This window comes from Dicentrarchus labrax, unplaced genomic scaffold (assembly GCF_905237075.1).
Source record: "Dicentrarchus labrax unplaced genomic scaffold, dlabrax2021, whole genome shotgun sequence".
NCBI lineage: Eukaryota > Metazoa > Chordata > Actinopteri > Moronidae > Dicentrarchus > Dicentrarchus labrax.
Window position 1 is genome coordinate 17448377 of NW_026136707.1, and position 15291 is coordinate 17463667.

Here is a 15291-nt window from a genome sequence, read left to right on the forward strand (position 1 = left end):
TGGTTTCACTCTTCGTAAGGAGACGATGAGAGCAGCTAGATCAGATTCCAGTTAAGATGTCAACTGCGAAGTGTATTCTCCAAGGAATGACACATTGGTGATCTTTGAGGTGTTCATTGGTGGAGAAGACGTGTTATCAAATGAAACAGTGTATCATTTAGTTTATTGGATATGGACTGGGAAAATGTATAGCCTACCAGCGTGGTTGACCTTCGTTTTGCAACCAGCAACTTTATCCATCGAGAGAGTGTCTGCTATTCTTAAATGTATCTGGTTGCTGCACAGCTGCATGTCAATCAGCAATTAGCCTGGGATTTTATCAAGTTTAGTATATCTCGGCTTAGTGATACAGTGTCAACACAGACACAAGGTCATGAGCAGTTTTCATGAGCAAGTCAAAATTTTTTGATACAGCGCTTGTTCTTGCTGGTGTTGCACCCATTGTAGATAAGAGTGCAATAATGATGCATTGTTTGGTTACTTAACTGCTACATTTAAATGTTGTTGAATGTAAAATTGCTCAAGAAAATTAAGAACTGTGCAGTCTTTCTTTAAAAATAACTACGACAAAACCTTCTAAACCTTGCTATTTTTCCAACATCCCTTTGCTTGTCCGTGTAATAATATTTCTGAGAATAAAATTTAAGCCAACGTAAACAGTCCATCACCAAGAAATGAGACAATATTAAGAGGTAGGAAAGAGGGGTTTCAGCTTTCAGTCCTTTAGCAGTCTAACTCACCAGAATTATAAAAATGCTGCTCTATGGTTAGTCTGACATATTAAAAGCAAAGCAAAGGATTAAGCATTTGATAATAAACAGAGCTTTAGAGTAGTTGAGTGAGGCATCTCCCTCTCCCTCTCCCGACTTCTGCTCATTCAAACAGAAGTAACAGCAACTGCCAGCAACACATTTTGACATCTGCTGTTGGTGGCAGTATTTCATGACAAACATCCACACTGCCTGTCTACATCCACATTTGACACGAATGTGTTGCCGTCATCACCGCTTCCACAAAGTAGTTACAGGCTGGTAAGCTGCATATCCTATTTTTGACCACAGCCGATAATTCTTGCAAAAACCAGAGAGTCAATATTTTATCACAGGGGTACAGCAAACACATGCAGATGCATTGTTGGTATGTTTTCCTCTTAAATATTGATTCCTAAGCCACTCTACAGCCATCTGGTCTGTGGAGTATATTCTACATAAAACACACTCACACACACGCACTCGCGTACACACAGGTGCACGCGGACACGCACACAAATGTGTTCTTTCTTTCTCACGCACACATACACACTAACATATAAAGACAAGCACACACATAAATATGCACAGACACACAAACATGAATCTTTCTCGCCAGCATGCACACAAAGAAACACAAGGACACACACTTGTCTGACACACGTCCTTGCTCAGAGGAGCTTTCTTTCCAAAAATGAGTAACAAAACACATGAAAAGAAGTCAAATTTGTTTTGTCCTGCATTCAAAATGTCATTTCACGTGTCCACTCTAAACCACTGTAAACCACAGCCATGTTGCCTGCACCAATTGTCTTGTTCCACTCATTTCCCTCTTTGTCTATATGTCACCACTGAACTGTCTTTGGGCAGCTTCAAGCCGCAGATGTTGCTGCAGCACCTCCTTCCTCCTATACAAGGACTTTTTTTTTCGTCAGCGTAATTGTATTAGAATGCACCTCCAATCCTCTGTAACAGAAAGATGTAAGCCGCTTCGCTTGCTTGTGGAGGGATCAACAGTCTCTCCTTTAAAAGCCTTGCAAAGCTGTGTGTGTGTGTGTGTGTGTACATATACATGTACATGCACAGTTGTATGTGTTGTACAAAGAGTGTGCACTCGTCAACACACATTCCTTCACCCCAAACACACACACACACACACACACACACACACACACACACACACACACACACACACACACACACACACACACACACATACACACACGTACAATCACAGAGTATAAGCAGAACCACCTCTGTGTAGTGTGATTAGGTATAGCTGTTGCTGAATTGTGCTGAGCACAGCCAGGGCATTGCCGAGGATTGGGTTGCCCTGTCTCCACAGAGTAAAAGAGAGAGAGAGAACACACACAGACACACACACCAACCCACACACACGCACTCACAGAGCCTGTCTGTCTGCACCTTGTCTTTAGCCAGTCGCCAGGAAGCAGCTGGCCTGAATATCTGAGTGCCTTTAATGAATTGAAATCTTTTGGGTGCTAGGATTCAGTGATTAAATGCAATAAGACTAATATTCCTGGGTGGGTTGGGAGTCGAAAGAGGATTGTCCTTTGAGAGAGAGAGAAAGGAAGACAGAGACGGGTCTGCTTGGCAAAGTGCAATCTCCCTGTTCTCCTCGCCCTCCCCACCCCATCTCTTGGGGAATAACCCTATTTGGGGCAGAGAAGGAGTATATATCGGAGGATTCAAAGAGGGAGAGGAGGGAGGGGGAGACGTTTGCCGGTGTGTGATGGAGGTAGGGGGGCAGTTGTGACTACAGCTTGAAGATTATGTTTCATTTAGATTGTGATGGAGACACACTGAGGAACTTTGGGTTTGACCTTCTAAAAGTTGTACCATAAACAATAGCAAAAGAATTATTGCTCTAGTCAGCTCTGCATTGCCTTGTTGTTGAAAGCTGCTATACAAAATAAACTTGCCATTCCTTGCCTTATCTTATGCCTTAGTCATGTTCAAATATCACCATGCCTCTCACCCGGAGTCCACACAGGTAAAATACTCACCCATAACAACCACATAATTTCCCAGTTTTGATTGTGGGAAGCCAGTGAGGGATTGTATGTTGGTCAGAATTGTTGCACAGTGTGGAAGCTTGGAGGGAAAGTTTGAACTTCTGGTTAAATATGGGAAAGGAAGTGGAGGGTTGTTGGGAAGACACATTGCCGTCTACACCCTCCTAATAAACAGCAATATTCCAGCAATATTTTTTTCAAGCGTTTTTTTGTCATTGACATTAACAGTATTCAACATTTAAAAATACAACTAACTGCAGACATTTGATTATGAAGTAGCTCTGTATCCCAGTTTCTGCACCTCACCATGCACATCTAGTGTCAATATTCAATGCCATTTTGGGAGTAGTGTGGTCTTGTTGTACAGTAAGGCGGAAAGGGCATAGAGGTTGTGGTGGTGGATGGGTATGTAGCACCTCAGACTTTCACGCAGGAGACCAGATTTTTCCTCCTATGACAGTGTTTCTATTTATTGTGGGTAAACAAAAGTTAGATTTTCGTTTATGTTTTTATGAACCCTAAAGGTTTTTATTTTGTTACCCAACTGTAATCAGGTGTTTTAGTCACCTAAACCTTACAAAACTGTAATAGTTGATGATCTTTAAAAACCAAAACAATCTGTCTCTTAATTTAACCATAGCATCATTGTCATGTATGGACATGCAGGAATTTTTAAATCGCTGGCACTGGATGTAAAGAAACCATTGTGTCTTGCATTCGGGTTGTTCTCTAAAAATTTCAAAATGGACTCACATGGAACTTGAATCTTCACATTCAAAGAAATGCATCCTACTTGGACTTGTTATCCAGGTCATATCTGGCAGTCAAAGCAACTGGATTTGCTCTTCATGTTTTTTTCACAACTCATCCAAGAGGCTTCTGCAGCTGCCTTTGATTTATTACATCTAGATGCAATTAGAAGTGGTGCAACATTTAAAAAGTATTTCTAAAATTAACAATTTGGCAGATAATATATAGTGCCTCCAAACGTTCCTCCAGGCATGTCTTCTAGTTAGTTTTCATTAAAATAGCATCTTGGGCCACAGTTTTTCTTCGATACATTTACATTTAATGCTGTTTGATTTGCGCGCTATCCCATTACTCAGTCAAAGTAGCTTAGGTTGAAAGCCGTAGAATCAAGTGAAAAGTCATGACACTAAAATGTACGCTTAAAGCAAAGCTTCATTTAATTAGCCGACAAGTCTGACAGATACTATTTAACATGAATCACTTCCCTGATATGTCTCGCAGAGTACGTGATGGGAAAAAAGGTTCTGTGCAGACATGTTGAGCTCATTTATAAAACACTCCAGACAGACAGGAGGAGAAAACGTGGTTTTCTCATGTCTGCCTCATCCACTTGTTGGACTCACTGATCTTAAAAGCTGACAGTTCGCAATTCAGGATGGAGGTTTAACTGAGTGTTAACTGCACTTAGACACACATCACAGTGCAGAGAAACAGTCATGTACTATGGATATCCACAACACATGGAAACACCAACACCTTCAAACACACATGCAGTAATATTTCCCAAATGGAAAAAGGTGAACCATATGTAGTCACTTGTGAGTAAATCACATCCACAGTTTTGAATAAATCATGCAAAATAGCTACAATACAAATAGATGGTGATGGTTTCAGCATAATGCAAGATTTTCAGTATGTTGCAGGATGTAATGCCTTTCTTTCAATTCTGTTTACATGTTTGATATATTCTACATTAAAATTGTATATTTAAATGGTTACTTATTTATGTATTGTGGCAGGAGAAGCAAGTCACTCAAACCAAATGATTTAAGTTCATGATTCACTGGATTGAACTTCTGTCACTTTGATCTTATCTCTTCCTTTATTTTTAATCAGCCTAAACATATTTGTAGTTTAACACTATATTATTATTCTTGATGAGCTGTAGTGTCCACAATCTTGACTTGGTTTAATACTGTCATGACAGAATATCCTGGCTGTTCTGTCTTCGTCAGTATGTGTATGTGAATGTTTCTCTAACTAAGAAATATCTGATTCTAAAAATGAATATCCTTTTTTTATAATTGTCTTGCTTTCCATTTTTGAACACATTCAAAGCACATATAGCTCTTTGGTTGGCTTTTTGGTGATATTCAAATGCCTGCCCAGAACTGAAATGAAATGATTTACTGTAATGTGAAAAGAGCATTGTAGTATATTTAATGCTAATCATGGATAATGTTGATTGTGTATAATAACATGTGGTATTGTTTTTGTTGTAAAGTTGCATACGTATCCTAGACAGATGCACGCAAACAAGCACATTGTATGTATTTTGCACCTCACCTTTCACATCCACCTCCACCACCATCCAGTTTTCACGGCCGCCTCCGACACGGGCTCGCAGTTTTCCCCTGATTTACAGCCCAAAGGTGCAGTCCACTACTCTGAAGTGTTTACTCACCACAGGCATTAAACATAACTGTCAATTAGGAGTGGAAGTCAGGGCTCCTAATGGCCTTGTTTAGAATGTCATGTGGACAAGCATTAGCGTCTCTCAGTCTGAGAGTGTGTGTGTGCATGTGTGTAGGCAGTGAGGATCAGTATGTATGTGTATCTTTGTGTGTGTGTGCACGAGTGTGTCAAAATCCTGCACAGCCTACTCCCCTTGATCATTCAGAGTAGTGAACATTTCACCTGACACCTTTACGAGAGGACAGGACCCCGGACTCGTTTTTAAAGTCCCCTGTCCACTTTGATGTGCGTTATTAAACACACCTGTACCTGATTTGTGCACTGCTCTCTTTCGTCTCTCACTCTCCCCTGAATATTAGTGCTACTTATGGTTAAGTCTGAACATCAGCAGTATTTATGGATAGGTCTTAATAGGTGGATTTATCATGAAAGATATGAGTGTCAGAGAGGGTGGACTTAAAGAAAGGTTCAATCAAAGGGTAAACATGTTTTTTTATAATGTTTTGCTCACATTAATTCCCTCTTTATCTCATAAAGGACTCCAAATAAGCTCCAAACAATAATTGGACTTGCTACTGATGTCGCTAGTTTACTCATATTAAAGTTAGGTTCACACATTTGAATTTAAACTGGATAAGAGGTGATTCTTGTGCCAGACATATTCAGTGTTCTTTTACATTTTTTTTCTCAATGGATTGTCCATGTAGATACTCAATTAAAGAAAGAGCTAATTATTCTAACTTGTGTCTACCCAGGAGAGACATGAGTGGAAGTCTATTCATACAGATTGTCAAACAATATGCAAGTTGAATTTCAGTGTCATTTTTCTCTTAAAGTCTTGGTATCTGTATAGCTAATTCATCCATTCCTACAGGTCTGACTTAACATCCCACTCCATTAACTGCTACAGTTACCGTCTGTGAAACATAATAAACCCTCTATTGCAATAGTAAAACTTTAGCTGCATTAACTTCCTGTTGGGGGCGGCACACAGGTGTGCTTCAGAGATTAATGTCTGAAGCATTTTGGAGGAGAAAGGGTTGATGGGAGGATAACGGATACAAAGAGCTCATGAATTATCTGCATATACGAGCTGCTTATTTGATCAACGATAAGGGGGAATGAGTCCACTTGCTCTCCAGTCTACGCTCACATGAAGCCTATGAGCCCTGCGATATCATCAATTTAGCTTTCAGTGACAACTAGTCCTTAGCATGGATGAACACACCCTCTTTGGTAAGCTATATGATAGGATTATGACTATTTGATATGCGATGCATGGAATTAAAGAATATCTAGATAAGTTTAAATTGTTCCCTCGCTGTAAAGCATAGGTTTAACTAAGGTCTCATACTGTACAGTAGACTTGGCAATACAGTAAATTGTCTGTTTTGCCCTTGAGGATCAATATCTATAGACTGTCAAGGGCGCCCTGGTTTCTTCTGCTAATAGGTTAACAAATCTGAAGCAAAGAGCATGTTCTTCAAAAGGGACGGAAATGCCTCTGTACAATTGTGACTAATTGTGGCATAAATTCACAATCGTTTCATAACGGGCTTCACAGCTTGAGGTTTGTCATGTGCAATGGACACCTTGCTCCCATTTTCACCCGCCATTGCTCTCAATCAAACAAAGGGGAGGGGTGGAAGTTTCTTTTCATGTGTTCAAAGGCGACCGGTTGCTGAGCAATTTTTTTTAAACAGAAACAATAACTCTTTTTATTGAGAACAAATGTTGACATTTGGTGGGTGCAGCAGCGGGTGAGAGAAAGGGAGGGAGAGAGAGGCAGGGCCCCTGTGTGCTTTGGAGAGCGCCTCTGGTGCTATTTGACAACAGTGCTGAGTCCTCGGGGGAGCCCACCTGAGAATAAAGCATGCATTTCAATAAATCAACTGCTAATGAAAACGTTTGGGCTGAAGAAGAAGAAGCTGGCCAGGGGCTATAGTGTGCATGACTTCCATATAGGTGGCTGCCAGTGAAGCAAAGTTAAATAGAAAGGTGGGTAAAATATGTCAGCAGTGATCAAAAGGAGAACAACACTCACTTTAAACAGAAATCCATAATAGATTCAAAAAATAGCCTTTGAATGTTATCTTTTCTCTGAATTTCTAACAGGGTGACAGTATTCACTGCAAAGTACACCATGAATTTATGTCACAAAGACTTCTGTCAGCCTAAAAGGTGGGTTAACTGAGTTTAGGTGGGTTTACCCTCCACTGCAGCCCTGGTGGCAGCCAAATATTACTTCCTTGGATGAGGCGGGAAGAGTAGGGGGGGCGGCAAGGTGAAAGGGAGTCCCTTGAGATTTGGACAACACTCAAGCTCAAATTCAACTGGAAAATGAAGGATTAGCTTTTAGTCTGGCTGGGAGCAATGACTGAGGCCTCCTCTTGGAGGATGGGAATATTATATATTTGATCTTTGAGTATTTCACAACAAGACCACAAAATGGGTGAGAAAATAAGAAAATATTGGAATTAAAATGATCAGTGTTAAAAATGAATAAAGTCAATGCTAAATGGTGTGTAAAAAATATGTAATAATAATAATAATAATAATAATAATAATAATAATAATAATACATTTCCTTAGACCTAAGCTTTTTCTATAAATTGTTTAATTAGCTGTGTCCTAAAGCCGCTGTAATAACCAAGCCATGATGAAAAGCAGAGGAAAGCCTGTCCGATTAGGGCCCATCACACAGCCCATTGGAGCTGGCAGATGCTTAGATAGACTTTTATGGATTGCTCAATGCCGTGCCGTAATGAAGCAGGCAGGGCTGACCCATCCTGAACCAGGCTAAAAAGCTCCAGGGATGGGCCCCGCTGGGAGCCCATAATGCCCGATGCGTCCCACGGCTGTATTAATCACACTGAAAAATAAATGTGTGGCAGGGCGAGAGGAGAGGGGAAAAGGGGAGAAAAATGAAATAAGTACGTCGTTTATCCCAATCAAGGTCGTGAATATGTGGCCGAGGGAGATTCCCTGACCAGAATGAGGCCCTAAAAGAAAATGATGGGCCATTTAGACAGAATGGATTGTGCAATCTGTGAAAACTCATAATGTTTATGAAAAGCGAGATTCATCAAACATTTCCCATCTGCGTTTGACTGACAAAATAAAAGAACAATGATCAGAGTGAATAAAAAATGCCCCAGTGTTATATACAGGTCTGGTATAAATAAAAGAATGACTCCCCAAGATTGATGTAATAGTTGGGAAAACAGTTTAATATTTTCTCCTTTGAATAATGAATATCATACCCCGCCAGTACATCAATACCAGCGCGTTTTATTTTATTTACATTCAAAGATATAAATTAGTAAAAGTTCTCCTGATAACAAGATTGTGTAGCTTTTTCCCAAATGCGTCTCAAATAAAAACCGTCCATAATATATATATATTTACAAAACAAACAGACGATGTCAGTTTCCCATTTTTGCAATACAACTTGCATAAATTATAGGCATCATTTCGCCATCATTTAAAAAAATAAATATCAAATGTAGGCTATTCCACTTTGAAGTCCTCAAGTTCACTTCAGCTCCGTCCGCTTTGCGTCGGAAGACGCCTCCTTTAACAAATACGGTTTCATAGAAAGGCCAAATTATGTTTTCCACACGTAAATATATACTAAAATAATATACCGTGGCAAATAAGCAAACTATAGGAACCTGAGAAATAACATGTAAATCACATATAATGGGAGATCTTTTTCAAACCAGCATATGAAATTATTATCCACAATGCATCAAAAACAAAACAGCTGAAATGATACAACAGTAATAATCTGACAAACATATGTGCTGTGAGAGAGAGTCTCAGCCTGTGTGGAGCTGAGGAGGCGGTAGCAGCTTTCATTCCTACTATATGGTGGCACTAGATCCGGTTTGGAGTAAAGGTTATGGGGGTTAAAACATGGGGCTAAAAGGTGGTGGCCTTAACTCGCTTTATACTCAAAGCAATTGTGACACCTACCTGCAGACCATGGAAATAAAAAAAATCCCACACGATCAAATGATCAAACTCCCTCCACAAACCCAGAAAGCACAAAGTTTTCTCGGCCTGGCTCTACCCAAATCAGCTCCACTGCGAGTGCTTATTAAAATCCCCACTGCCTAATTACCGCTAATAAAAAAGCAACAAAACGACTACAGACTACCGAGCGGCGTGTAGGCAAAGCTTTGGATGTGCGCGAGGAGAGCGCCACAACCATCTCAGTGACATTTGAAGATGTGAAGTTGCGCGATGAGTGCACACAGCAAACTAACTGATTTGTTTGCTTTTGGCTGACCCTGTGTAATTTTAATTACCCCGAGCTGGTAGATAAGGTTTTGGGAGGCCCACTGTGCGCGCACACACACACACACACACACACACACACACACACACACACACACACACACTTATCAGAGGAAATATTAAAAATAGAATTCCTGCTCAAAGCTATGGCAACGTGTGTCTCTGCTTATAGGCTGCCACCGTGTGTTTGTGTGCACGCGCGTGACTGTGTGTGTGTGTGTGTGTGTGTGTGTGTGTGTGTGTGTGTGTGTGTGTGTGTGTGTGTGTGTGTGTGTGTGTGTGTGTGTGTGTGTGTGTGTGTGTGTGTGTTTGCGTAAATGCGCATGGCGAGGCCTGCCTTTAAATGGGTTTATATGGATGTCTCTATCTGTAGGTGTACTCTAGCACGTTTGTTTGTAATAGGCTTTTCTTATTACATACCTACTGGTTCCTAATGCGAGATTGTTGCAAATGAAAGTCCCCATCGCCTCGTGCGTAATGATGCAATGTCAGAGAGACCAAAATGTGCATATTGTTAAACCATGGAGAACAATTATAAATTGATTATTTTAGAAAATGCACTGCGCTGAAAACGAATTATAGGCCATAGTACAGGTTCATTTACTCAGACGGCGCTGTAAAATCTATAATAAGTCATTTAGTCTCATATTCAGACCCAAAATCGTATTCCTCTTAAAGCAAATGGAAATCTGCCAGTGGTGCCACTTGTTTCTCATGCAAACTCGCTTGATAAGAGTCGTATTTTTATTTGTTTTAATTTTATATAAGGCAACAAACCTGCCAGACCATACCATGGTGTGACTGCAATGACAAGTGACACAAAGAAAAACCAGTTGATTTGCATTGGAAACAAGTGAGCTCATTTTCCTTCCACCATGGTGGCGATCCCCCCCCTCAGTGAAAGAAGAATACAACCTCAAGACTCAACACCAGATTAAATCGCCTTCTACAGCGCGCCGCGTCAGCTTATTACGTACCTTTCTTTGCTTCTAAATTTGCGGGTCTGAAATGCTGTTGCTGCTGCTGCTCGACAACAACAATCTGGTTTGGGTTATTTTTAACGAGGGGGGAGTCTGGCCTGTGTTTGGGGTTTGTGCTCGCCTCCAGAGCCTGGTGAGAGGAGCTGAGACCCTCGTTTGCAGCGGCGGCGGCGGCGGCAGCGGCGGCGGCAGCAGCCAGACTCACTCCAGATGAATTAGTGTACCGCAGGATCCCTTGGCCCTGCAGGGGGCTGAAGTTGCCATAGTTTGTGTAATTGCTATAAAAGGGAGAAGTGTAATAAATAGGTCTTCCAAGGATGGAGGGGGCCGAGTAGAGGGAGGGGGAACTGGCAGCCGGGGAGGTGGTAGAAGGCGTGGGGGGAGTAAGGAGGCCACCGCTGGAGGAGGGGCAGTTTGGTTGCCCAGGCTGCCCCAGTTGCTGATGTTGCTGCTTTTGGTCCGAGGTAGCAATCTCCGCCAGCGACCACAATTTGGGCTTGACTGTGGGGTTCTGAGGCGGCCCCGTTGAGGGTCTGCTGTCAAGGCATGAGGACGATTTATTGGTATTGATATTGTTGCTATTGACGATGCTCCGGGCCAAATCCTCGCGCTGGCTGTGGAGATGGTGGAGGTGTTGGAGGTGGTGGTGGTGGTGGTTGTGGTGGTGATGGCTGAGAACTGGAGCCTCTACTCCCGTGAGAGGCGACGACGTGACGGGCTTGGGCGAGAGCTGAGCCCGCGGGTCGTGGTTCTGGTCGTCGTCGTCCTCGTCGCATTTGTCGCCGGCCCGGTCGGAGCCCAGCTCTCCCACACGACAGCTGACCTTCTCCCCGTCAGACTCTGCAGAGCAGGAGTGGTCCGTCAGGGTGTCAACGTGCAAGCTGATACCTAAGAGAAAAGGAGAAAAATAATATATAAATAAAACATATAGTTACAGGAAGCAAGAAATAAAACTATCCAAATATAAAGAAAGAAGGAAGAAGAAAATGAAACTGTAAAAAAAAAAAAAAAAGTGGGCACATATATCAAATTAAATATTAATTAACAGTAATCTAAATTTTCCAAATAGAAACAAAGACAGAAGATAATTTCTAAATAGCACTACCTAAAAACTTATTTCAAAGTCAGAAAGTATTACACACAGTATATTATTATAGTATTCAAAGCAATCACTCATGTTTTACTACAACCAACCAGCCTTGAATAAGTAATATATTAATTATTTGTAACAGCTAAATGGGCCACAATTAAAAGTTATTTCTACAGGATAACAATAATGATTTTCCCCTTGATAAAAAAAAATAAAAAGAAGTCATCACGAGAATAACATTATCAGTAAAATTTTATTGAGGCCACTCATGGGGATTAAGTTGCCAGTGACCTGCCTGCCATTAATCACGTCGAAGAAAATAAAATGTCCACGTTAACAGGTCATTCAGTTTTTAGTCTCAGAACCTCCTTTTCATTAATAAAAAAATATATACAAATTAACACGGTTAATAAAAGCAGATCTCTTGCATAAAGACGTCTGTTTCATGATCATCCTAGATTTTTATTTTAATTTTTAACAAAATATTATTGCCATAAATAACTTGAGCAGTAAATAAAAGATGCATCCAACCCCCCCTCCCTCCCTTCCGACTCAACCCGGTGCTACCCTGAATTGTTAAATGGATCATTGGCTCGGTCGCCACATTATACCCCACCTTCGTCCTCCGCTGAAGCCTCGCTGTTATCCAGGGTTTTCTCAGAGCGCTCCACCTCCTTCCTCTCCCCGTCCCCGTCCTCCTCGTCCTCGTCTTCGCTCTTATTCCTGGGCGCCCAGGTCATCTTGTTCTCCTTCTTGAGCCTCCGCCTTGCGTTGGCGAACCATGTGGAGACCTGCGTCAGGGTCATCTTAGTGATAATGGCCAGCATGATCTTCTCCCCTTTCGTCGGGTAGGGGTTCTTCCTGTGCTCCTGCAGCCAGGCCTTCAGGGTGGCCGTGGCGTCCCTGGTGGCGTTTTTGCGGTAAGCCGGGTCGTTGAGTTGGTAGGGGTACCCCGGACTCCCGTATGGGTGGTAACTCAATGCCCCGGCCATGCCCGTCGTGTGCGCGTCATATGGAGAGCTCTGGAGGAAAAGTTGGAAAAAAAAGTCACGACTCTGCGATGTGTTTTCTAGCGCTGAGTTTGGAAACGGTGTTTAAAAAAAAAAAAATGTGACAATGTTAATGTGCCTTGTGAGTAATTTACAAAACAACTTCATATAGTTTAAATGCATTTTGAAACGCACACGTTTACAATTACATGAGGCTCCTAGTTGTTTCAGAAACTTGTCGGAACAAGTGGAAAAGGGTGGCAGACTGTATCCGGATTTTTTGAAAGTCATTTAAATATCCTGGATCATTGATTAACGGCGTGCGGTCTATTGTTAAAAATACAAATGCATACTTAAATGATTTCATTCTTATTTTTTGTCGCTTTCATCATTTGTCAACCACACTCGTTAAGTTGTTTTTTTTTTTTTTTTTTAAATCACTGTAATTCCAAGCAGGGGTAAACAGACTGCATTAAAGCAGGCCGCAGAAAGGCACGGACTAATGGTTAACTAATGGTTAAGATCATTATCGGATTAACTAATAACAGGGCTCCTGTTAATAAGCCGTAAAGATAATAAAAAGGAAATTTCAATTTTCTGTAATCACCTATTAACTTCCTCGTTTTCTTTCAGTGGCTGCTTTTTGTTTTGTTGTGGCAGCCCCAATGTGTTAACATATCTTCTCTTTGCAGCATTACAAATCCCATTAGCAAATCACTTGATATGCACCTTTCCTAAAACGCTTGAAGTGCCCTGTGACATTAGCATTGCGAGTCATGCTTTTCATGTTAGAATTCCGTTTATTCAACTCAGACTAAAAGTCAGCGACTTCATCCCCGGTGATTTTAATGACTGCTGAAGAAGAAAGAGTTATGGCTTGTGTTATATTAAATTTCTATGACACATAAATTAACTGCTTTGTAGGCTAAAGGCTTAAATAAAAAATCTTAGTTGGTGTTCTGTTTTACACAATTAGCTGCGCAGTGAGTGTTAAGAGTTGGTCAAGCCATTACAATGTGCAGCTCACGCTTAAAAATCCCATTTAAGCCAAAGGGGTCAAGGATTTTATAATAAGAACCCGACGAGTAGGCCACTAGATATGAATGCATAGCAACCGTGCACCCAATTAGAAAGTTCCGCCAGCACTTGCAGGTTAGTGAATCCAAACAAAAACACTGAAAACCTTTTTACCGACACCATCTGTGTGCCAGTGAAAGACAGCTCAACATTTTGCACACTTACAGACTTTAACTCGCCGACACATTCACCTGCTTCGGAGCCTCATCATGCAAAATGACACATGCATATATGAGATATTTTACCATGTAGGATGGGAATCCCGTAGTTGGGTCCGTGGAGTATGACAGCGGGCTGGAGAAGCCGGCACCGGCCGAGGCGGAGAAAGCAGCCGATCCCGGGTAAGGACTGAAGGCTGAGCCAGAGGACGACCTCGCCAAGTCTTCATTCCGCGGAGCAGCCAGAGCCGAGGCCCCGTAAGCCGGACAAGAATAAAGAGCCAGAGAGCCCGGGGGCTGGTAGAGGTAACCCTGAGGATAGGACATTGGTGAGCGTGGGATAGGTCGCCGATTCCAAAAAGGGAGGAAAAAAACGCGCAGGGCGTCGGGCAACAACAGCCAAAATAATAAACAATCAACTCAATAATCAGCCGTGCAAACAGTCATCAGACAATGAAAATAAAAAAAAAAAACCGTCCTCCCTCCACAGCCCCCTTACTGGGAAAAAAAACCCCGAAAGATCTGTTAAAGTGCCCTCATAGAGGCAATGTGGCATGCGTCTTGATCCCCTAGCGTCCGATGTTTTTAGTACGCAGCACTATGAAGTGAGGAGTTAGGAAGGAAGGAGCCAGTGGAGTTTCAGACACACAGAGCATTGGGGGAAACTGGAGCTGTCACTCCGGCTCATCTGAATATCCCATCCCCGCCCCCTTTCTGCCTCATAGAAATGGAGCCTCGGAACAAAACCAAGACTCCACACTACAAAAAGTATTGTCAGTCCAAGAGCTGTTTAGGGATTTTATAACATGTTTTACTTAATAGCAACTTACTGCAAATGAATGAGATAATAATGTAACTGTTGCTATTGCAAATTAATTATCCACTGCTGCCAGCCGCGTTATTTGTCATGTGTTTAAGGGAAAATCACCACACAGGTGATGTGTAACAGCATTTAAAATTGAGTTATTTTTTTAATTGTCTTCATTTCAGTTATGGTTATAACCCCCCAATACCGCATAATTGGTTTGTTAGGATGATTTTTTTATTTTTTTATTTTTGCAATATAATACACAAATAGGCTTGCTTGGAGAGAAAGACAAGTATGGGAAATTAGTTCACCTGTTTCTCCTCAGTGCTATTTGTGCAATCGAGTTATTTATTGTGATTGTTTTGAGGTCAGGTTGATCGTGGCACACAGCGTCTGTCTGATCCAAACTTGCGTGCGCTCCCATAACAACTGTGCAAAAGAGAGAGAGAGAGTGGGAGAGAGAGAGAGAGAGGGTGGGAGAGAGAGAGTATAAAATGGCCAGTGCTCTCCACTTGCAGCTGGTTATTTCGTCAGTCCAGCTATCAAACGCGGACACATCCGTGAATGTATGCGATCACCGATACGTGTGCGCGCTCCTCAGGCAGTGCGCGCTCTAGCCTGCGGGAGGTTTACCCTGCTCCTTAATTTCCACCACTT

General features: G+C 41.8%; 1 protein-coding gene across 1 annotated transcript; it reads right to left on the bottom strand.

Moving 5' to 3' along the window:
• Nucleotides 1–8439: 8439 nt before the first annotated feature.
• On the bottom strand, nucleotides 8440–14469 carry irx2a (iroquois homeobox 2a). The gene is made up of 3 exons (XM_051407183.1): nucleotides 13914–14469; nucleotides 12219–12624; nucleotides 8440–11400 (listed from the first exon to the last, which is right to left on the bottom strand). The coding sequence occupies exons 1-3, from the start codon at nucleotides 14151–14153 to the stop codon at nucleotides 10502–10504; spliced, it is 1545 nt and encodes a 514-aa protein (XP_051263143.1). The 5' UTR covers nucleotides 14154–14469; the 3' UTR covers nucleotides 8440–10501.
• Between the last annotated feature and the right edge of the window lie 822 nt (nucleotides 14470–15291).